The sequence below is a fragment of the Pimephales promelas genome, chromosome 21 (genome assembly GCF_988280905.1).
Source record: "Pimephales promelas chromosome 21, fPimPro1.hap1.1, whole genome shotgun sequence".
In the NCBI taxonomy this organism is placed as follows: Eukaryota; Metazoa; Chordata; class Actinopteri; order Cypriniformes; family Leuciscidae; genus Pimephales; species Pimephales promelas.
Window position 1 is genome coordinate 17,961,022 of NC_142789.1, and position 26,221 is coordinate 17,987,242.

General features: G+C 37.4%; 1 protein-coding gene across 3 annotated transcripts in view; it reads right to left on the reverse strand.

Moving 5' to 3' along the window:
* The window catches only part of srgap2 (SLIT-ROBO Rho GTPase activating protein 2), a 99,432-nt gene that overhangs the window by 32,244 nt on the left and 40,967 nt on the right, over positions 1-26,221 (reverse strand). For 2 of the 3 annotated variants that reach the window (XM_039673546.2, XM_039673544.2), the window contains exons 3-4: positions 15,373-15,565; positions 3,411-3,573 (exon numbers count right to left, since the gene is read on the reverse strand). In XM_039673546.2, coding sequence (XP_039529480.1) covers positions 3,411-3,573; positions 15,373-15,565 — 356 coding nt within the window. Of the gene's footprint in view, positions 1-3,410; positions 3,574-15,372; positions 15,566-17,361; positions 17,472-26,221 lie in introns of those variants that run through there. The other variant, XM_039673545.2, reaches the window with a different exon arrangement.

Consider the following 26,221-nt stretch of genomic DNA (forward strand, 5'->3'; position numbering starts at 1 on the left):
CATGCATTGGGGTTACTGGCTCCTGTCTGTCCTGTTGGTTGTTGGTGACTAGTCACACATCCCGTGACAGATGCCTATTCAAATCAGTTTAATAAGGAGCATTTAATGGATTTATTCAGTACTGCTCTTTCTATTAGGATTATTGGGTCTAGGGCTAGGCTATACTCCTCTCCATTTTCCCTTCCTCTCTCTTGCTCCGTTGCTCACAGACACACATAACACTTCCCCTCTAAGCAGCATAACACCCCTGTAGTGAAATGAATCTTCAGGAGTGCGGTCGGACCAGGCAGAGCTGCCTTCCTCCATCTGCTCGGAGACACACTCCAAAGAAAACACAAAAAAGAACCCGAAAAATGGGAGTAAACTATTGATTTTCCATGAAGAGCTCTATAAATCTATTGGGCAACAGGGGAGAGACTCTGGAACGGGAGGACATGGATTTATGAGCCTTAATGACGGGGTGCACTTGTTAAATGAAAAAGATCACACATCTGTCCATAAGCCTGGCAGGAGATTGGTTTTGGTTCTGCACAAATCTGTCACAGAAACATCAATTCGGGGTGTTTGTGAGGGGATTGGTTTACTGGCACTCGACATCAGTCACATGTCAAAGGATTGTTCCTATCAACAGTGCCTCTACTTCTAATTTACCCCCAAAAATAAGAGCCTGTGGTTCAATTGAAAAAAAACTTCTCTGTCTTAATTCAAAGTGCTATGTAAAAAATAAAACATTATTCTTGTATTTAGAGATCGGACCTACTTCAGCAGAAAAATGCATTAAAAATATGTCCATGCCATGAATAATGTTGGTTATTGGAGTCTACAGAAAAGCCAATATTATACAGTTCAGTGATTTCCCAATAAAGACAAATAACTCAACTTTCATGCACAAAGACAATATATTCACAAAGTAAATGAGAACATATGAAATTAGGATAAGATATAGGTTTTTAATAAATACATATATGCATTTATACATATATTCATGTGCATTTTTGTCATAGTTTCATTAGCAGTACAATTTGTAATGGTAACACTAATGGCATTAAACTAGTTTCCAAAGAACTTTACCAAACGCTTATGCACCAGTATTAAACTTCTGGCTGGCATATATAAGCCATTCATTATTTGACCATTAAACCAATTGATGGTCAGTATTAGAATTCTATACAGTTTTGGCAAAAAAATAAAAAATAAAAGACTTAGAATTTAAGTCAAGTATTTTAAATGTTAGAAGTGAATTTAGACGGATGGATTTTTAAAGTCTAATACTACCATTATGGTACCGATAAATTGTGCATCTCCATTATTTGCCACCAGATTACTAACTTTACCAATGAGACATCACATTATATTATCGAAGCTAAAAGTGGTCGAATCAAATTGCGCTACGTTTCTGATGGACAGAACGAGGACAGGATTCATCCAAAACTTGACTGCCATACTTCTCTTTCTACACCTCTAAGAGTTTTTTCCTTTATTGTGTGTCTGCTCTTGTGGTTCAATAAAGTCATAAACCTCCTCCAGACACGGCTCCCTTGACAGCATTTGCATTTAGAGTGCAGAATTTCTCCAGCATGTCATAGAGCTTTTAAGACAGGTGGGAAGTGTGCAGCACTAGGACGTAGGGCAAGTCCAATCGCACTTCAGCGATTCCCAGGAAGCCTCCAGAGAGAGGCCGGCTGGGAGCGTTCAATTAAATACCTGTTATTCCTGCAGTATGGAGGGCTGGGCAAGCTAAACTACAGGAAAGAGAGAGATGAGATGAATGTTGATAGGGAGGCTCATCTCTCTCTCATGGGAACTGAGGAACAGACAGAGAAGCAGCGGGGAAGAAAGAAGTGCTGATTGGGGTCTGAGAGACTCTTGCCACTAGTTATATTGGGTGGGGGGGGGGGGGAATTATTAAAAAATGAAGCAAGTCTTTTCTCCCTCTTGATTTGAAAGTTTTATAAAGGTTTAGAGCACAAACTTGTATTACACATAGCTGAGACCTAGAGGTCTTATCAAATAGACATGAGCTTCTCAACCCCTTTTGATAAAGTATCAAAATTCCCTGCTCAACAGAAGGGCTGATAAGACATCTCTAGTCTAAACTATGCTTGTTTTAAGGAGATTACCTGTGGAGGTTCCCTCATCTTCTCACTAAATAAAGCTACCATAAACTGTGAAACGGATTCACCTGGACAACCAATGGAGAAACGAAATGTGTGGATCAGAAGGCATCTCTTTCACAACTCTTGGTCTAGATAGTGAACATTCTTGCCTGTCTAACCAGTCTATGAGACTTCATTCTTCATGAGACACTCACATTAATAACTTCACCTGCCTGACAGGATACAGAATTTTAGCTTGAGATTTTAGACTATAATCATCTCAATATTCGTTTTAAAGAGCAGAAGTTCACTTTTTTTCACCTTTATTTTACCAGGAAGTCTCATTGAGATCAAAAATCTATTTTACAAGACAGACCTGGCCAAGGTAGCAGCCACCCATAAACACAACATATTAAAATGCTACATAAAAGGTAGTAGCCATACATAAACACACCATGCAGTTTAAAAATGCTCTATGCTTTATGATGCTCTTAAATTGATCAATTGATATACCCGTTTCTAGTTTAAGATCTTTGTGCAAATCATTCTTTTTGCAAATTATTCCATTCCCAGGGTGCATAGTATGAAAATGCAGTTTTCCCCAGATCTGTCAAAACCCTGGGTACATTAAAAAGCAACCACTCAAGAGCGTAGCTGATAACTAGCAGACTTGAGACAGAGGAGGGTACAGAGGTAAGCTGGAAGTTTACCTAGCATTGCTTTTATATATAAAAATATACCAGTGCTGTTTTCTGCGGATGGCCAGTGCTGTCCAGCCCACCAGATCATAAAGAATGTAATGGTGAGTGAGGGACTTTGTATTTGTAATAAAGCGCAACATAAAAAAAAAAAAAGTTTGCCGTATCCATATACCCAAGTACGTGTATGTGGGTTCCCTTTCAATGGATTTACCATCAGACATAAAAATGCTAAAATCATCAAGCAACTGTAGGCGAGCTTTTGAAAAGACCATGAACTTTGTTTTCTGAGGATTTAAAACCAATTTTAAACTGAAATGACACAGCCTTTGCTATGGAAGGAGCATGCAAAGAACTCAAGAATCCACAGCAAATTGTTATGAACTATATGGTTATAAAGCCCTAATAGTATAGTAAGAGACCTTCTGGTTAAACGCTCATGCTATTTATGAATATGCACCCCTTAATCCCACTTAGTGCACCTTTTTAAAGGAGAAAAACGTCAGCGAGAAGAAAGAGATAATTGATTGAATTGAAAGAAATAAAAAAAATGAAGCATCAAGCTCAGTAACCAACAGTGGCTCTAATAGAGGAATCGAAAGAAGACAAATGTCACCTTTTTGAAGAGGCGTCCTGAGTCCTCACTGATTTGGGCGAAGCGTGGGATGATGTTGTTGAGGTATAGATCACTGAGAGTGGCATGGTCTCGACTCTCTCTTTTCACCTGAGTCAAGAGAAGGTTCCAGCAGTTGACCGGAGACAAGACATTCTGCTCTTTCCTGGAGAGAAGAGCAAAAAACAACAACAACACGTTTATTATCATTCATCAGAGTACAGAGAGCAGCAGGATCAGCTGAGACAAGCTGTTATTAAATAAATAAATTTATTATTTTATGTACTAGTTGCAAATATTTTCTCTGACAATTCATTTATGACACACAATCAAACGGGCATCAAAGAAACCATCATTTAAACATAATCAAATAATTCAGGCAAATAAGATTTAACATTTTTAATATAAGCAAGCAACCAAGGCATGTCTACCAACACATTTTAATATTAAAATGATGACTTCTGTAAACATTTTTGATAATGAAAAGCTAAATCAAGTTTAAATGAAGAACTAAAATGGACAGTCCAAAACAAAAACAAAAAACATGGAAAATAATCAAACTTAGACCCAAATGTTTTGCTCCAATAATTTACATGAGAGACACTATTAAAATATCTATTTAAACAGGAGGAAACTGGAAAGTTTCCACAGGAAACTTAATGGCCAAAACATCATATATAGTACTGTATATATACACTGCTTATTTGTATAAAGTTGCACTTGGATCTCTTATTCAAACTGATAACAGATTTTGAAAATGAATAACTACAGCTCACTTTGTCACTGGTCACAGACCTTGAGACTTACACATCATCATTACAGATAAATCTGGTCAAAAAACCCTGTGAACGTTCTCTAATCAGGAATGCGCCCTTGATGTTAAAGGTTACTCTAACACATGCAGTCCTACTACGGTTAAGAAGGGGACATATGCGTAAAGATCTGTCCTGATAAACCTGTTTGCCATCTGTGTGGAGGTAACTCGTGGACTAATACACCAAAGGATGCCATGTCAAAGAGGAATTCTGCTAAGCCCTGGGTTACTCCAGTCCAGGCATATGCTGGAGGGATGGACCCAGCGGTCTGTTCATGCCAGAGGAGACAGCTGATGCTTATTGTCCCGTAGAAGCCCATGAGGTGGGGCCCGTTCCCTGCTGCCAAAATGCCACTGAATGGGTGGGGCAAAACCTGAAGTTGCTTCAGACCAGACAGTCTGAAGAGAGAGATGAAACGAGATCTAAAGAGCTTGCAGAAAGCATCCGGCTGGCTGTTAATGTTTTACAGACTGTCTGTTTACAAAGGAACAGCTAACACATGACCTTGGTCCTGCTGTTAACTCAAGCGCTGAGCATCTGTGACAACTAAAACGATCAACCTAAACAACTAGCAACTTTGTCCATCAGCATTATGCAACCGTGTAGATTTTAAGGGCTAACAATTTGTGACCTGCAAGGGCAAAAGTGTTGAGGAACTAAACACTGCATTTAAAAAAAACAAAAAACACTTCATCTGGGTTGATTAATTAAACCAAAAGATTTTCATTTTTATTTTGTAAGAAATTACATTACACATTGAAATACACTTTTATACATTATAATAACAAATAACAAATCTTGGTGAGCATTAGATTTCAAAAACATTACAAACTCTTACCAAAATCTTGTTGGTAACAACATCAACGTTATTTCCAAAAGTTCAATTCCAAAATGCAAAATATGCTCAAATACACAAATCATATTACATACAGTTCACAGCTAAGCATCATCTGAACCTGTTCATGTCATCAATACCTACATATGCTGGGCTGAAAACCGGCACTACTGACGTCCTAAATTAGTCTGGGTAATAAAACTCGAGTGATGTACAGATGTATTACCACTTTTCTGACACAGTCCTCCTTGTTGAAGAACACGTTGGACTAATCATATCACTCGACGTGGTCCCTGTCTCACTCTACAGGACATTCCCTCTGGTTTGCCTGCTGACAAGACTTCAGACAGACACTCCTCCCACTTAGTTCAAAGAAAAGGGAAAACAGCCAGCATTCAAAGCTCAGCAGGGGGATCTACAGGGTACATCACAGCCTGTTCTCCTGCTCAACATTCATCAGTGTTGTGGAAAGGACTGGACACATCTCATCTCATTTCATCCATGCCTATGCAACTTGTTTGATGATAGGATCAGAAAAAAAAACTGTTGTCATCAGACAGCCAATGTATTTCTACAGGAAGGCTTTACATTAGCTCTGATCAAAACATTGCTGTTTGTATTTTATGTTATTATATAGATTATGTCTTTTTATATGTATTATATATTATGTATATTGTATTAAAATAGCCCCACACATTCCCTTCACCATAGATAGAGATTGGCATGGGGTACTTTCAATAAGATCATCTCTCAATGCAAATCAAACCAGCTATTAGGCTAAGTGAAATAAAACCATCCCAATCTCTAGATATGGTGAAGGGTGTGTGATGATGTGGCACCATTTTAATTCCAAAGGCCAAGGGAATTTTATCGGGATGCATATTATCCTGGATCCATGAAATAACTGGCCTTTAAAAATAAAAATATACCTACCTCTATGGGAATTTAACATAGGGGTGTCCTGGCTTACGCCCCCTGTATTTTTAGGAAGAACATGTATTTATTTACAATACATTATTCTTAGAAAATTCTTAAAGGTTGGATTTTTTTATTTTTATGCTTTTATGCTTTTTATTATTTTATTTTTTTTAATGAAGGCACTAAGATCAATTTCCAAAGGATCAATTTCCTCTTTTTAGTCAACTTTAGCATGGGTGTATTATGCTAAGCACTATATATATATACAGTATATATATATATATATATATATATATATATATATATACTGTATATATATATATATATATATATATATACACACACACAATATTTTCAATACAACCTTGTAATAGTGTCCCATTTAACTCATTTGTGAGTATCAACTAAATTAAAATCATTCATTGACTCCTTATTCAACATTTTCTACTTTTAAAGTGGGGCGTCACAAAAACAAATGCTAACCGCTGCACAAGTCATTAGCTTAGCAACATGCTAACTTTATTGAAATACCACTTTGACCATTATTGGAGATTCTGCCCAAAATTCTTCAGTCACTTAAAGTTTTTATTTTGCTGAGATGGTGCCGCAGAAGTAGCTTGCTACATAGAGAGCAGATATCAGTGTAGCTTTAGCTTTAGAATAGACCTACTTATTAATAGAAAGCGGTACACAGGTAACAATTCAACTAAACAATTCTAGGTGTGCTCAGTGCACACCACTCTCACCAATAACTTTACTTTTCACAAACTTTCCCAGACACCCATTTCCCCCATCCAAAAAAATGCGGTTAAGAACTGTAGCAGAAATAATTGCATTTGGATGTTTGGAGGCTACGGCTGAGGTAAAGTGTGGAATGAGATCTTGATGTTGCTCTGCCAACAATCGCACAACATGTACTGTAGGTATAAAGCAACACTTGGGAAACGGACGAATGAAACTGGTTCGAGCATGCAGCAAAATGTGAAGCAAAGATTAGAGGAAGGTCTTGCACAATAAGGGTTCAAAGAAGGTAAGTCCCTGATGGTAAACCACTGAGATGTGTGCCAAAATGCAGTGTGAACATCTCCAGTAATTGACACACGAACATGAGTACACAAGAATGTACAAGCAAAACAAATCCTTTAAATCTCTGCAGTTCTGAAATGTGTAAAAATGAAGAATACAGAATTGAGACCAACAATCTGATGATTGTTCAATGACTGAAACCATTGATAGCCCTGAGAAACATCCTAAAATCTCCTAAACACACTAATTTACTTTTTCATATGCAAAGAAGCAAAACACATGCATAACCACATAAGATGGAGTCCTAGGAGAAATACAATTCCTCTTGAGAAATGTACAAAAGGGATGTTGATGAGATTAGCATGGTCTCTTGGCTGATGGAAAGGGTTCTTAACCTGTTAACTGTCACCCCCCCTTTTTTGAATAGACATGAAAATGCACATTTCGAACTTAAATGGTTGTAATTCAAGAATGCTTTGGAATATAGACATATGATTGGTCTTGTTTTAAAGAAGACATTTGGCAGATTTTTGTAGAAGTGAAATAAATTAAGAAAGTGAAACAGAAAAAAAGTTATAGAGGTTTGAGTTTATGGAAATGTACAATGCAAAAATATTAATTATTCATATTTTACATAAAATGTATATTTTCAAAACCTGGGCTACTCTAAAATGGCAGACAAATCAAAGCCAAAAATCTGAACAAGTTGTGTTTCAAATTTTAGGTTGATATCTCAAAAAATGAGCTTTCAGTAAGATTTTGTTTGAGCGCAGTACCCAACTTTTTCACTAGGGCACAATCAGACTCCATTACTGCCCATATAAGGGCGTCTGCATTTCCATTCGTGTTTTGAGTGATATGAACCATTATTTTCACAATTTTCATACAATTTCTGAAGTAGAGATCCTATTCAGAAGTAGCATGGGAAGTTTGGCAGATTTTGATATGAATTGAACCTCTAAGAAACACATACAAAGAACACGCATGTAAGTCATAGCTAGCTGCCACGTCACAAATGGTGAATTATAATATTTTTTTCTTGATATTTCAAACTTTTCAGACCTTTTTTTTCCAAAATAATTGAATGGATTCTATCTTTTGAACTTTTGGCATGAAAACAAACTGAGGTATCTACCATTTTTTCATGATTTTTCATGTTTACTGTTATTTTAAAATAAAGGTCTGAACATGCCTTATGAGTATGAAAATATTCTTGTTTTATATTGATAAATTATGGCTCCTCTGTAATATATTTTTAAAATCAGTCACCAAATATGGAAACTAGAGATTGTAAGCTTTCAAATGATATATAGTTTGTCAATAATATTTAAGGTATTTACTAAGATATTATTGTTTTAAAAATATAGTGGCAAACGTCCCACCTGTGGGACGGTGACAGTTAAGTGGTTAAATGGGCATTCAGACGAGGGAGCTCCGGGTCATTTCTGGAAGGCCATGAAAAAGCTGAGGTCACATGAGTGAAGGAATTGCCCAATTAACAGCAAGGCCATCGCAAACAGAGCCGGTCTTTCACCAAAGGAACACTTCGTAAAGCCATGAGGGACTAATTCCTAGGTGACATACACGAGGGAAGTGAAATGGGAGCATGTAGAGAATTTTAAGTGACGAAGATTATGAAGGAATTCTTGACATTTGGACATATGGGAGTGATGATATCAGTACACAAAACAGTGCTGAATGTACGCATGGATGGACTATTAAAGACAATAATTGAAGGAAAAACATCTAAATAAATACAATAATACTAATAATAATTGTATAAAGACTGTTTTATTATACTGTTCAAAAGTTTGAGGTCAGTAAGATTTTTTAAAGAAATTAATACTTATGTAGCCATGATGCATTAAATTGATTAAAAGTGATAGTAAAGACACATACAAAAGTTATTTCTAATTATTTATATATTTTTTTACTTTCTATTCATCAAATAATCCTAAAAAATGTTTTGTTTTGTTTTTTAAATGGGAATATTTCAGAATGTTAGAGTGTTTTCCTCTATTTTTTTCCCCACTGTAAACTGTGAACAGTGTCTGATTCATTCACTCAGTCTCGTTTGGAAAGTACATGAGAAGGTGTTGAGGGGAATTCTTCACTCTGGTGAGAAGTGTTTTACAAGGCCTTGGCTTCTGTCAAGACATGACACTGGGAAGACATCAGTCAAGTTAGTCAGAATGGAGAGGAAATGAAACTTGCCCAGCATGCTTTCGCTTACCGTCACATTTATAAAGTTCAGGCAAACACACCAGACCAGACAGACTCACTTCCTCTAGTCAAACTAATCACGAGCTCCTCAAAAATGGGCTGGGAGGTATCGTGACACTGGATACTGCAGAAAAGGCAACATTTTGACACTTGTATATGGGAGTCTAATGTGGTCAAATTTCATTGGCAACCGCAATAACGAGTGTACAACTGATTCTCATTCTAAGCCCAATGAGTGGACTATATTAGTGGGGTAATATAGTCCTACCAGTTACTTTCAGACGAAACCTGCACTCACTTTCTCCGTCCCATTTTTCCTCAGCTGTGTCATCTTTCTCTTCCCTCATCCTCGCATTTCTCATCTCTGGATGTGAATTCTTTATGCTCCTCTAAACTCTTCAATATCTGCCCGCTCTCCTCTAGGCCAGCACACGCTACTCGCTCTAACCCCTGGTTATCTGAGGTTCTTCGTGAACACCGGACCGAACTCAGGGCAGCGGAGAGGAAATGGCACAAATCAAGACACATCTGAAACTCAGTAGGTATCAATCTCTGCTTGCGGCCTTTTCTACTGATGTTCACGCCGTAAAATCTTTATATTTCCACAACAAGATCAACAGCGCCTCTAACACACGTTCACTGTTCAAGACATTTAACTCTCTCCTCTAGAGTCAGACCGATATATCGGCCGGCTGATATTATCGGCCGATATTAGGCATTTTCCAAAATATCGGTATCGGCAGTTATAATGGCCGATAAATGGATATTTCAAAAATAAAATAAAAATAGACGAAACACGCTTCAATCATCTCTCCTTGGCCTGTTATATTGAAAATGTATGTTTTACAATTTGCAGTATGACGTCATCTATTGCTAAATTATGGCTCATCATAGACTAGCTAACCACAAAGCTAGCTAATACCACTATCATCAGTGGAAGACCGCTAACGTTAACATTAATGAGCTTGGAAACCACAATGAACTTTTTCTGCCTAAATAAAGTAATGATTACTATATTTATAACTAGCATATCTCTAGTTACCGTCCCTGCATTGTAAAATGTAAGTTAGACTTGCGAGGAGTAAACATTTAGACATAGAGAAAAAGCATCAAACGTATCTTGTGCATAAAAGTTAGCTTTTCTTTTGTGTGAAATCCAATAACGCCAAGTGTGTGTTGCAGACTGTTGTTCTGTAATGGATTTAGAATCGCTAAATAGTAGGTTTTAGAAGGCAGGCAGCAACTGATGATTGAAAATGGTTTGATGTAGCTTGATGGAAAGAATTTAAAAAGTGCAGGTAAAGGGATAAGCAAGCTGACATTATAAGGTAGCTTATAAGGCAATGTAGGGACTAATTATTATTTTATTTATCAGAACTTTAATATATGTTCCTCTTTTCTGTTGTGACAATAAAAGAAACAAGTTTCTTTTTAAAATGCTTTATTATTATTTTAGGTAAAAGTTATAAATAACTACAAATAACTATGTTAGGGAAATCTGTTAATGTTTTGTTGCGCGTTTCTGAAAAAAAAAAAAAAAATATATATATATATATATATATATATATATATATATATATATCAGCCGATATATCGGAATATCGGATTTTAAAACCCAAAAATATTTGTATCGGTATCGGCCTTCAAAATCCTTTATCGGTCGGGCTCTACTCTCCTCTGTCCACCTCCACCACCACACTAACTGCTGATGATTTTGCTAACTTCTTCACTAACAAATCTACAACTATCAACAATCAGTTCTCAGCTTCACACACACAGGAACCCAGACCAACCTCTCCTGCAGCCAACAACACTTCCCTCCTCCTTCACTCCACTAACCAAGGAAGAAGTATCTAATTTTCTCCTCTCCAGTCATCCTACCACCTGCCCTCTAGACCCCATCCCCTCACACCTTCTACAAGCAAACTCTCCCACACTTCTACCAACTCTCACACACATCATCAAGTCATCCCTCCACATTGGCATTTTCCCTACAGCATTTAAGCAGGCTCGGGTAACTCCACTGCTTAAAAAAAACAATGTTAAACACATCACTTTTAGTGAATTACAGACCTGTCTCTCTTCTACCATTCATTGTGAAAACACTTAAATGAGTTGCTTTCAACCAAGTATCATCTTTCCTGTCTATGAACAACCAGCTGGATGTCAACCAATCTGGCTTCAAGAAAGGGCATTCAACCGAGAAGCCCTGTCGGTCACAGAAGGCCTGCGGATCGCAAAAGCTGCTTCCAAATCAACAGCTCTCATTCTCCTGGATCTGTCTGCTGCCTTCGACATTGTGAACCATCAGATCCTTCTGTCCTTTCCTAAATGAGCATGCAATACAACTTCTCGCCAAGACCCTGGTCATTTCTAAGCTTGGTTACTTCAATCATCTTCTGGCTGTACTTCCATCATATGCAACTAAACCTCTACAAATGATCCAGAATGCTGCAGCTTGTCTGGTCTTCAACAAGAGGGACCAAAAGGGTCCACATCACTCCTCTCCTCATCTCTCTGCACTGGCTACCACTTGCTGCTTGCATCAAGTTCAAGGTGTTGACACTTGCTTACAGATTGACCACAGGATCAGCTCCCTCCTACTTCCACTCACTTCTACAAGTCAACATCCCTACCAGAAGCCTCCGATCGGTCAATGAGCTTCACGATCGGTCAAAAGGTTTCTGGTACATTCTGGTACATTTTCCAGAACATTCTCATTCACGGTACCATGCTGGTGGAATGATCTGCCCACCCTAATCTGGAATGAAAGAAAACTGAATACTCATCTCTTCTGTGTGTACTAAATAATAATAATTAAAAAAAAAATCTTTCCTTTTCCTTTAAATCCTTGCTTGTTTGGCTTGTGCTACTCCGAGCAATGTCTGAACTTTGTGTTTTGAGCACTTCTTGCATTGTTTTTGCCTTTGGTTTAGTCCTCAGTTGTAAGTCACTTTGGATAAAAGTGTCTGCTAAATCACTAAATGTAAATGTAATGTGAGGAATAGTGAATAAGGGTTTAGGGGTGATTTTGGATAAATTCCTTGAAACATCCAGGGATGTTTTTTGGATCTGGTTGGATCAGGAAGGTGGCCTTCCAGGTGCAGTACTGGGCACACCTAAGGGACTCTGGAAAAGCACAATAACACTATGACATTAGGAAGTAAGGTAACTATGTTTTAAAAACTTTGAAATTATGAAATCACTGTTATGCTGTCTTCTTGACCTCTTGAGGGGGAAGAGAAAAGTTGAGAATTGGTTCGTAGTGTAATCTTGGATAAGCAGAGTAATGGTCTAAGCATATGACACATCACCGCTCATCTATGGCACCAGTCGAATCACCACCCTTCTTATTTGTCATGAGTCCAGATGTTGTGGTCAGTTTCAGCTGCTTCTTTGTATCAACTCAGACCATTTGTAGAAAATCAGGCATGCTAGAAATTAGGTCAGTGCCATGGCGTGTTTTCATTCCAGACCGCGTGTTTCTTAACCATTCTGTCCTTTCAATGCCGGGCGACTCGTCACCAGGCCTCCCGCTTGCTTGCTGAACAAATGACACACACTGTCATATCACACATAGAGGAGCCTTTTGACCCTTAACTGGTAAAACAGAGGGCACTGAGCTGAAATCTCCCTTTAAGAACACGAGCGGTATGTCAGGGATCTCCAAACGATCCCCATAGATGCCCCTTAGTTTGTAGGTCAGGGCCTCACTGACAGCTACGCTCTTCTGGAGGAGCGGGCCGGAAAATGCCTCACATTCCATCGTGGCATCATCGTCCCAGATGTTGCCTTCGTCTGTTAAACATGCAGATGTTGGAGCTTGGGAGCCACGGAGGGCAGGGAATGGTATTTAGCTTCGAAAATCTATCCCAGCGGGGGTCAATGGTATTAGGGCGACCATGAAGGGGTTATTGTAGACTTTGTGTAGTGAGGGGAATTCAATGAGAGAGATGGCGTAATACAGGCCCAATGTGAAAGAAAAATGAGGAAGATATGAGGAAATCAGGAAATAAGCAAAAGAAATTATGTTAAAAATGTGTTCTCAGAAATGCAAGCAAAATATAGAAAAAATGCATGATGCTTAAGAATACAAAACTATATTATAATATATTTTCATCATCATTATTATTATTATTAGTTTCTGTCTGTCTGTCCATCCATCTGTCACTCCAATAAATAATTTGTATTAATAATATATTGATTCTAAATTCCGAATTTTATTATAAATGTAAATAATATATAAAAAAATATTGTATTATTTAACAATATATTATTATTGTTGTCATTGTTAAATAAAATATTATTTTGAATTAAAATTATTATTGTTACTTCTAGTTAAATTATATCCTGATATTTTTCTTAAGAATTTCCCATAAAACTGTTTATTTATTTTTGATAAATTTGTTTTGTTGATAATGGCTTAAATACAAATATTTACAATGATTAATAAATATTATGTACTTACCATTTATTATTAATAATTATTTCATTATTTACAATTATTACATTATTTTTTCTGTCATTTCGGAATATTTTTCCCATTAAAATGTCTATATTGTAACATATATTGTTGTTAACCGAAAATGAAGAATTTTTTGTGATATGCATCCACCTCTCACACTATAGTATGCCTCCATTTGAAACTGAACCTCCCTCAGGATCTCTACGCCGGGGTGTCATCAGCACCATAGCCTGATAGGGCACAGAGCTATCACATGAAACCTCTCTCTCAAAAAAAAAAAAAAACATGTGTGCTAACTATTGATCATTTCTAGTAGCTGTCCGCATGTTGACTTTCCCAGACTTGAAGCCTCGAGCACTCCAAACCATCATTGGGAGCCGAGGAGGAGTCAAGTGAAAATACAAAGAGCAAAATAACGTGAAAGACAGAAAGGGAAAAAGGGAAGGAGCAATGACGAGCACATGACAAGGTGGAAAACGAAAGAAACAATGAAAGAAAGAAAAAAATTCAAGCACTAGATATCCCCCATGTCAAAACATTGCCAGGGGCAAAACCGCCAGAAAGAAACCTGTCGAGGTACGCATAGGCCCTGGAAAACAAGTCAAATCCAGTCCAACCCTACACAGCAAGCTTAAAAGGATGACAATATGTTACCAAAAAGCATTGGGAGTAAAAGCACCTTGATAAATGTTAATGTAAGCAAATATTTTGCTTTATAATGGCCAGGACGTTTGTTGTAGACAAGGGAAAGACAATATGGTTAGCGTATAAAGGTTCTGAACACAGAGATCCATTTATACAGTATATAACACTGATTAATAGGCTCTCCCGCAGCATATCCTGTGATAATGACTGCTGCGAGACTGCATCATTCTCATAGCTTGCTAGCTGGTATCAGGAAACCTTCATTCATTTAATGCCAGGTCTTCAGCATAATTGCCACTTGCCTTTCTACGTAACCAATAAAAACTCAAGATATGATATCAAAATATGAAAATAATATCAAGGCCACTTAAAATACTGTTTTGTTCCACACAAAACAACAAAATTAGATTATAAGCTAATGTTTTCAATCAGACAATATAATATAAACATTTATATCTTAAGTAAAAACATTAATGATCCACTTTACTTGGTTTTCTTAACGTTACACCAGCTGTTTCTTCGTAATACGGCATACTAACTCTAACCACTACAGTATGAGGATCAAATATGGGTCACTGGAACAAAACCAAGGACCTCCAAGAAAATACTTGACTTTATTCCACGATCAAAATCCCCACTGCCATCTAACCATGAGATGTGAGACAAGCCTCTTATTTAACAGCAGGGTCTTGTGAAAGCCTCAAAAGACTTACTGTATTTACATGGTCTGAAGCTGGTTCATCATCACCCTGACAAACAAGGAGACTCTGTTTAAGCCTACACACTAAAATGTGAGTGGTTACGGAAGATTTTAATGAATTTATCTTGAAAAAGCACAAAATGAAGTGTTGACTGAATATCACATGGCCCTGGTGAGAGTTTACTCAACAGTCTCGACTTTCACTGCAAAACAGCTCTTGTGTAATCAGAAGTGTGTGAGAGAGAGAGGAAAAAAAGCCTGCATAAACATATTGACTTTAAACTGCACACAGGTAACGCCATGGATCACCAGACTAAAATTTATCAGCAAAAACTTACTTAAATTGAGGGTCCTTTGTGTAGCGTGTCTTGGCCAGGAACCTCTCAGCTAGTTTCTCTAGGTTGCGGGAATAGTCCATCTCGATCTCTGCCTTCTTGCGGAAGAAGTCCTGCAGGTCCTGCAGGAGTTGCACACGGATCTCACATTGCTGGTCCAAACACTTAAGCTGCTCCACCAACTGGGCTCGGATCTCTGCCAATCAGAGAAGAAGAAGAAGAAGATGCAGATTTATTGCAGTACTTCATACTCTCGTTATGCATAAAGGTGCTTAGTATTATTTGTTCATTATGTAAAAAAAAAAAAATTGTTTTAGTGTTTTTAGTATTTTATGTTCACCAAGGCTGGTTTTCTTTTTAAACAATAATATTGTGAAATATTTTTACAATTGACAACAACTGTTATCTGTTCTCAAATCTTTTAAAAGTAATTTAATCCATTGAAAGCTGGATTTTATCTATATACAAAATCGTTCCTGCTTCTTTTTTTTACGTTCTGAATTATATATGAAATGTACGTACATTTTTAGAATAACTAATTTCTACATTAAACACAACAATACGCCATCGCATTCGCGACTCTCCTATGATTAAAGGTGACACTTCCGGTTTTCTTCCCACCGGAGCCATTTCAAAATGGCGGCTGCGTGAAATCAGCGTATAGCTTCATTTTGACCTGAAATTAGAATGTTTGGGGAATTGGGTCAGATGTTATGGATTTGTGTTAACTGTTTTGAGAAATACGAGATGTGTTTAAGCAATTGAGAAAAACTGTAATATTTGTGTTACATCACTTTTGATCAACTGCCAAATAAAAGTGTACATTTCTTTTAAAAATATTACTGACCCCAGGCTTTTGAATGGTATTGTATTCAAGCTCAAATATTTGCAAACAGTGTCAAAAAGGATGTCTCACGTTGTTTAGTTTTTCTTTAAAACTCCATGTGGAAACACATGTGGAATATTCCTCGCATTAGGCAAACAAAATGATACTCAACAATGCACAAACAAAATTGTGTTTTTGCTGTAATTTACTTAATCTTTGTAATAGAGAACATGCATTTCTTTATAAAATGCACACTCACAAAAAAAAAAAAAAGAAAAAGAAATTCACCCTCTATGGATGGATACAAGTTCATTTTGGACACTCTGCAAATTCTAAACTTTGTTTTTTACCATGACTATGCAATGGAAACTCAATTGAAATGCAAAAAGCATGTGGATATTTCATCTGGGACTGCTTACTACATCATCTAAAACATGATCATATTCTGATTCAGGCAGAAAAAAAATCCTTTACCCACATTTCACAATCTAGTCTATGCTGCTCTAACCTAGTTCTTTAAAACAAAGTCAAAAATAGCTGGTGAAGAGACATTTCAACCTTCTATGCAAACCCTAAAAGGACGAACCTTGTGAAGATTAAGTAAATTCAAGTAAATTCTAAACTTTAACACTAAAACACTTCAAGAGACTGGAGAATAATATATGGGATCAAGAGATTTACAGAGGTCCATCATGCACACACACACACACACACACCTTCAGATAGTTTATCCAAGCTTATCACTTTTCATTTCCACTGCCTCTCTTACTCTGTCTCTCTTTCACCATGTCCAACATCCGCCGAGCACTCAAGCATGGCTCCAAATTAATTTACCCAGCTCAATCCCGACAGCCTAATGAAATATTGAATTATGATGTTTACATGACCTCTTGGGAACTCTGGAACTATGGATACTTGTCCTGCATACCAAAGCTCCGATTAAAAACAACAATGCCATTGCTCGTTTCGCCATACAGCAGGTAAACTATTCAAAGCAGGATCCTTTATCCAAACAGGGAAGACTATAAACTAGCACATATATTGCATTGTTTACAGCTGCAGGATCACATTTCATTTGATGTAGATGCCAAGTCTTGCGTCAGCTGTCAAACCAGTGTTTCAAGTGACAAGAAAACACACTGAAAAGGTCAGAGAATCAACAGTACCTTTGCATTTCCTGCTGTAGAGAAATCGGATGACTTTTGCCTCCATATGCTCTAAATTTTCCAGCCCGGAGAAGAGAGGAGACCAGTGGGGTGTGACAGTCCCAGGGCTACTGTCCCGACTCTATTGTGCTTTTGCGCTGAGAGCACACTTTCACTCTGACATCACACAGAAGTGGGATTTCCACAGCCTCTGTGTCTCAGTCAAGTCAAACACAACAAAGTTCAACAAACTGGGCTTTTCCTACTTCTCACTGTGATGATTTTTAGTACATGACCGTATCATAAGACAAACCCTAATCTGAAATGCCGACATGTGTCAATACCACTGACACGTGTAATTTTCTGCCCTCTGTATAATTTAAGATGATGTGAAATGAGTCAGTGCCACATTGTAACGCCTCAGCTCTCAAAAGGAGCCCTGTAATCTAGCAGAGGCAGACTGTCTCCAAACATGCACAATATACAAGTCAGGCCTTCATGAATATTTCAATTAAGAGCTCATTTTTGCTTTTTTATTAAGATGTAGACACAATAACCATGGGGTTTCTAAATACTGTTTCAGCAATCATAGGATTATATCACAATTATTTGACATTTTATATTGATCATGGTAGCAGTAACTCAATGATAAACAAATGATAACCAAATGATGGAGAAGAGTACGATAACTACAATTTATCTACATTTAAAAAGTTGATTTAAGTGTCTAGATCACACTGGTGGAGTGATACTGATGTTCTTGTGGCTGTATATGTGTTCATTCATGTCTATGTGTAAACCAAACCCTCAGCTGGCAAGGCTTTCAGCCCTTAGGTGACTTGTTAGGAGAATGACATGAAGTCAACAGGGCTGTGTCGTGGCCTGATCTAATGACAGCGCATTAAGCAAGACTCCACTGGAAAAGTAAAACAATAATCTAAAAGTATAATCTGAACGGTTTTTGCAAAATGCGATACAAGCTAGAACAAGCACAACGACTAATTAACTCAGGATCAGTTGAAGTGATATACACTCCTCTTTGCAAAGAGATGTAGGAGAAGCAGTAAACGCCATCATCAACAGCAGGAAGAGTATAATCTAACCATACTCACAAGAAAACTCAAGTCAGATGTTCTACATTTGTCTCTGGGGCTCATAAAATGTTTCCTAAGTCTGAGAAACACTATTAACATTTCTTTGGCCATCCTGCTTTTCTGCATCTATACTAGGAAAACTAAAATGCCTGGCGAGAAAACAAACAGAAATCCTTGAAAATCTAAAAATATTGCACTCAAAAACGTACTTTATCTCCATATGCACGTCCCACAGGCTGACCGAACACTTTTTGTTGCACACTATAAATTATTAATTAAATAAAAAGAACGTTCCAAGTACAGAATGCCCCTCAAATAGTCCCCTTACTTCTTGGGCCAGAAACATATACATTTCAAATGGATTTAGCATTTAGAAATTGCAATGATTGGATGGTTGGATGGATCTTTTTCGCCCTGAATCAACAAACAAGGACAATTGACCTTGATTCAAATGACCTGTTTCCTTGAGAAGTTAGGTGAGCATGTCATAAATATTAAAGAGACAAAAGATTAAATGATCTAAGAGTAATCAGACAGCAATGAGCCCTGCCTCTTTGAGTGAGCATTTGCTTAACAAGCATTATATAATGATCTAATTTCATGGCTACATGGCGGTCTTTGAGACAGCTGTTGGTGAGAGGGCAGCAAAGCTCTGTCTGGGACCTTCATTATAAGACAGGACCAAACACAGTGTTGAGTAATACCTGCTGGTCCCCGAACAACAATCACAGCTACCTGCTGAGATATCTGCTCAGTCAGGGTATTACACAGCCATGCATTATTGATTATACTGCCTCTAACTAATAGGAAGGGCGGGAATGAGCAAAACAGATTGACCGAAGCTGGCACTGGATAAAGGACTGAAAGATAATCATGGGAAGACAAATACTGCACGTTGATGACACATGGGTCAATGAAAATAAGAGAGAATGCAATAAAGAAGAGGAAAAATCTTTAAAAAATATATAATATATTTATTTTCTAACATCATTCATTATTTTAATTTGTTTTGTTTTACAGAAATCATGAATTAATTCACAAATGTCATTAAGTTTTTGGAGAGTCACACCACATGACAATTATCTTGCCATAAAAGGTCAAAATATAAGGTTCAAAAAATCCGTCATTTCCTGTTTTTTTATTTATTTATTTTTCTTCTATTCCTTGGAAAACTTTTGTCCATCAAATTGGAATTATATCAATAATTATAAAAAATAACAATAATAACAAAATCGAATTCGTTTTTTAATATTTTGATATCAGGACAGTGGTCACATTTCTGAACTTATATGCCTCCCAAAAATTATCAAAATGAATTTTAATTAAGAAATAAAAACATTTTCATAACAGAAGCAATTATTCAAGTCACTGCAAGCATAACTTAACATAAAAGTTACAGATCTGGACAAAACACTACATGTCACTGACCAATATATTATGAAAAATGCTATACAAATTAACAGAACTTCTAAATACTACGGTTTGATGTCCAGAGTGGCCATGCACATCAGGGGTCTGCAATCTAATGGTGCTGTCTCTTCAAGGCCAAATCAATCCTCCTCCCATCCTCATCCCAGCTGTCACTTTGCTCATTTCCCTGAGAGCATCTCAGCCGGCTCCCCTAAAAACCCCACCCCAAATCTGTCGTATCTCATTACAAGCCCTGGCTAAGGGCTCCAAACTCCAGGCTTGTTGCCAGAGCTTTAAAGGCAAAGAGATAGAAATCACCAGGAGGTAGACGGTAAGACTGCTGTCCTCAAAAACAGAGGCCACGCTTGAAGTTTGTGAACGCTGGGGTGCCATGGTGACTAAGCAGATGAGATTAGTGTTTATAGTGCCACTCCGAAACCTCAAAGAGCTTGAGGACAACACTAACAGGGAGCAAAAGAGGGGTTAAAAGTGTTGTGCATGTGATAAACACACAAACAGCCCAGGTAGTCTGTAGTTTTGCCATTAGTCATCCTCACACAGTTGGTAAGTAGATGTCTTAGGGATTCACCGCCAGGCAAACACTATGACACATTCAGAAAATCATAAATTAAAGTCATCTACACTCATTCTCCTGTGTTCGCCCTTCCGCAGTTCATATCACTGCAGACAAAAAACATCAACAAGTTTCAATCTGTTTTTTTGGTTAGTTCATCCAAACTTTTAAAATGTGTCATCATTAATCATTTCATTGCCAATGGCCAATTTCATTGACTTTCAATTGTATGGACATTTTATTTATTTATTTTTTATTTTTTTTTGCAAAATATCTTTTTTCTGTTCTACAAAAGAAAAATCACACAGGTTTGGAACAACATAAGGTTGAGAAAACTATGACAGACTCTTATTTTGTGGGTGATTTTCCAGAAACGGAAAATGAAATCACTTGGAATGATATTGGAAAGACAGAAAAAAAAAAATCAAACTGCATTCGTAGAGTTTGATGTCATACCAGCCTTCTCTAACAAACCCCCTAGGTGGATATTCCTTTGGAAAAGTCCAATAAAAGCATGTAGATCAAGCTCTAATAATGAAGAAATGTTAGGCACAGGATGTTGTAATCTCACCCAAACCTTACATAAGTATTTAGACTTACTCTACATTAAAATGAATGTAAAATTAATCAATTTTCATTTCATTAGATAGATCATTTTCCTATAAAACAAGTAAGCTAGGATTTGGCCAACAAATTATATTAGCACTTGTATCACAGCTGAGATGTGAGAAGATACACACATTTGTGCTTAACTGAAAAGGAGCATTATGTTGCTCAGAGCAGTGCTATTGTCTCTGTAACTTTTATGGGATAGAAAAAAAGGCAAATATGAAAGGGACCAGTTGTTTCCAGGAGGCGGGTTGGATAGTGTACACTACTTGCGTCACTGAAGGCAGCTTAAAGGAAACCATCCATTCATCAGAACAAACAGGAAGCAGAAGGGGGATGACAGGAAGTCACTTCGTGCAGCCTGCTATAAAGGACGAGAGAATTTGGATCCAGCTCCACAATGCAAGAGGAATTGGTCTAAAACTCTTGGGAGAATGGGAAGAACAGCTGGCTGGGATAAGGGCCTGCACCTGAGCACCTGAGCTAAAGTTTGAGGCCTATTGAGAGCCAGAAACTACAGTAAACATTGAGGAAAAGCACTTCCAGTCTGATGTGGTAGAGTGCCTTGGGTCCCCATTTTGGTACATCCATCAATTTATAACACATTTCAGAGGGGTGGACTCTAATAGTTCCAGACATGCCAAACCTAATTCTCAAATGAAAGATGCATTCTTCATTGAAGGGGAGAACAGGAAATGGGGGGATAGGGGGGTTACAGTTTCAGGAGAGGTGGAGAGAATGATAAGAATTGAAAGAGAAAAAAAATAGCCAACATTTTTTTGCTTCAGCATTTCCCTCATTTGATGCTGAATTTCCCCACCCTTTAAAGCACATTGACATGAAAATTTTAGTTTTTTGGATTTTTTTTCCTAAAAATAAATAAATAAATAAATAAATAAGAGTTTACCTGATTTCGCAATCTCTTTATTAGAATTCTTTCTTTCTTGTAAGGGTGAAAGATTTCCTCCTGAGGATTTTGCAACAAGTTTAAGTTGGTCACACGGATTCTCCACACTGACCAATAGAAAGCTGCTTGGTTTCAAAGTGACTTGCAGGAATTGTGCTTCAAACACTAGACACTAATAGTTACACTATTGACAACAGATAAATTGACCTTTTTTTTTGCCCACAAAATTTTGCTAATGTTAAAATGAACATTAACTGAAATTAAATGAATCAAAATCAAAATGAATCTTGTAAATTAAAACCAAATCAAAATAAGAAATCTGTAACGAAACCCATTCCTACCCTTAATACCAACAACTTTTGACTAGTATCTTTGCGGCAGTGATGCAAACTAAAGCTTTTATGTCCTACACCTACTTTCTGTTTAAATAGGAAATATATTAACAAAGGTGTAAAAAAAAATAGCGCTTGTTAAGCCAATTCATGGGGCCTATAAATACTTGAAGAGACATAATGATTGGATACATCAGTGTGATGATGACACAAAATCAGGAAATAGAAAGTAGGAGGAGGAGGAGGAAATGACTCTGGTTAGCTTCAAATTATTAAATTCAATGACTGAATGCTACTTCTAGAGCAGTATGGGACCATTATATGCTTTCATACTGATGAAGGAGAGATTAATGTATGATTAGTTGCTTTGTAAGGACCATTTCAAGGAGCTTGTTCTATAACTCTAATTGTGTGCAAGGAGACAGGAGAAGTGGAAAAAGAGAAAAAGGCACATGAATGACATCACATTGACACACCAGCACAGACTATACCAATGAACATCAGAATGAATAGATAAAAATGGACATGATTCCATTAGAGAGCAGCTGTCAGGACTAAATAAACATCTCCTTGGTAGAACAAAAGAAGGATAAAGGGTGTGATTGCGTGTGTGTGTGTGTGTGTGTGGTTCAAAAATAAACTCAAGCTGACAGACCATTATCATAGCCTTCATTCTGCCCAATTTCCATAATCAAACCCGTTACTGTGGAAACCACGTAGTATATAAATGGTAAGGGATGGGCGATTGAAAATCAAAACCTCTCACTGAACTCCCTTGATTAATCATTAAAACATTAAAAGGAGATAATTGCTTTATGATGGTGACCCATATTTCCTGCTCCCCGGCTAGACTATTTCAGTGTGGATCAGGAAACACAGCGTGGGTTTTCCTTGAGGATAGACTATTGGGAAAAGGCTCCATCTACACAGCTGACGTTACTCCATGAGAGCCGACGGGGTGGAAAAAATGTTGTCACCTACTCGACTGTACAAAACAAGGAGAGTTCACACATGTACACATATTTAACAGGATGTCTCTCTGTCTCTTTTAACACCTTCAGAACAGGAATAATGGAAACCATAAACAAGATGGTGGACACAATGGATGCAGCATCTGTTCTGACAGTAATTGTTTTTTAAATGAATGACAATTTCATTTGTTTTCCATTTACAATCAAACTAGTGACATTGTACAAATGACATTGCACAATTACTATAGAGAGAAAATATTGATTCAGAACCTTCATAAATGAAATACAAACATAAAAAAGCAACAACAAAACAACAAACCTGTTGCACATCCTTTATTCATCATTCTGTAGAAGTAGAGTTAAAGACCCCCTGTTGTAAAAATCAAGCTTTTGCTTTAAGACAAACCGTGTAGATTCATGTCAACACCATTGCTGAGTATTTTCTCCTTAAAACTGCAGTGAACCAAAGACAGTCTCAAAAACACTGTTTACAAGGTAGTTTGTGACATTAGAAACACCAGCGTTTTGAAACCATCACATCAACGACTTGATCTCTCAACTGTCGTGAGTGAGTGGGGACGGGCTAATTTGCTTATTCCTATAACCGCATTTACTAAATACATTCAAGCTATTTTATGGCACGACGACCATTTTTATTATTTTTTTCAAGGAAAAAACGTTTCGCTGATCACTAACTCTGAAACACAAACTTTCCAAGAAGACTTGAAAGCACTCATCTCTATTCCTAATTAAATTCCCTGAACCTGGTGATCAAGATATTTAGGAATACTATAAACTTACAGAAATGTGTGTTGGGGCAGGTTGGAGCAACACTCTGCAGGATAGTGGCCCTCCAGGAGCAGGATTGGACACCCATGCCCTTGAACAACATATCAAACTCCATAAAATTGCTCCATATTGAAGATTAAATTTAGGTCGTTATGCACTGATGATCTTTACTTTCTGGTTATGTTAACTTCTGCAACCAATTTAATAAGTAACTGAGTTGGAACCAGAACAGTCTAATTTGGGAACCAATCATTCTGGTTTCATGATCTAGAAGAAATAATTTACTGAAAAGTTGGAAAGTAATGATTAACTCAGCAATACAAATTTGCTATTACTCTATATAATGAAATATGCTATATGGTACGTTTTCTCCTTTTAAAGCTTGACGTCACTATTCACTTTCACTGTTTTGAAAATAACTTGATTTTCTACAAATAGTGTTCCACTAGGGAAAGAAATGAGTAATTAAGAAGTAAATAATGACATTTTTGGGTGAATTATCATTTTAAGCTGCCAGTCTGCAGAGTACCTAAAGAGATCAGTTCATTATTTGATGGCACAGGTTCAGGGCATTCCACAAAAGCTCCATTGAAAACATCTGGGGGACAGAGGGTGGTTCTTCTAGCCCAGTAAGTTTTGTCAGGAATGGACCAAAGGGGAGTACGCCCAGCGGGGTGGAATTCCTCCAGTAAAGCCCAGCTCCGCTTTAGAACTATACTGGGATGTTAACCTACATCAGGATTGTACGGTCCATCTCAGAATCGTAATGTTATACCACATGAAGAAAGAGGAAGTGAGTGAGTGAAACAGACAAAGATGGCTAAAAAGAAGAACTTTGTTATCAAAACTAGCAGATTCCATTTCCTAGTCTAGTCTTGTTTACTGAGGCCTCACGCCAGACTTGCTCTGGGCATGAGTGGAGGGGAAATTCTTTGGCTGTTAGAAAAACAGGAGTCAACCGTTACTCCAACTACAAGCCGGTGCAGAGCCAGCGACGATGCCTGCCACAAAATTTTCTCAAGGTTGAAATTCCTTCAGTCTTGCTTTCTTTATTCATGCAACATTGGCTTTTATGATCTAATGCCAGGGACTGTGGCCGAACTTCTCCAATTAGCGAAATGACACATGGTTTGGTTACCATTTTCAGCAATCCATTTACAAACATCGGCTGCTGAAGAACAACAAACTATTGAGCAGTCATCAGGGTCGTTTAACAGCTCATGTGCTCATCTGGCTCCTTGAGACTGCTTTCAAAGTTAAAACCAATTGCAAACAGCATTTGCAATCCGTGAAACAGGATACTCAAACAAAGACAAAATATACCCCTTTTCCAAAGCATTTTGAAAGCCGGTTCGGAGCAGCTGCTAGCGAGCGAACCAGTTCTTTGTGTTTTCAACAGCCAAAGAACCAGTTCTCGGACAGGAACACTGGTTCCAAAGCAGCACCAACTCAGTATTACAGTATTTCAATTGTTTTTAAAGCCTTATTGGTACACGAGTTAGAGATAATCCCAAAGTAATGTTGTACTTGCAAGCGTTTCTAGCTAAGACGTATGGCGACGTACAGAGTGACGTAACGACGTCGTTTCCAGGGCGCTCAAGTCAGTGGAAAAACAAACAGGTTCTGAAAAGGGTTCGCAAGTTGAACCAAATCCGAACCAAATTTGAACCAGCACCAGTTCCGAAACAGTTATTTTTAGTTGGAAAATGGGTAATAGTGAGCCTCTGAGACTATTGGATTCAGTGCTATTGAAATTGATTAGAATGTAAAATTGGGTGTTCCATCCTAAATCCAACTTGTATCCACATTAGAGGAGCCTTTTGTTCATAATGTAAAGGCTTTTGGTCAAGCTCATCCTCAGGTATATTTTGACCAATTGAAATGCTTAAACTGCTTTTCAAAATCTATCATTATTTGCTATTGCTTCTGAAACTTTGGTTACATTAATGTTGACCTTCACTAAAATATTGCATTAACTAGTGCTATACTTTTAGGAAGGTTGCATACCTACAGCAGCAGCAGAAAACAATGGAAAATAGCAGTTTGGTTTTTGGTATACACTGACACTAAACGTCAAATCAGAGTTGGAGCAAGATATCACATTTTGATTAAATATAATGAAGACATTGATTTTTTTCTATATTTACTTAATACTTCTTTACTGCCATTTTTGATAAAGTGCAATGCATTTTTAT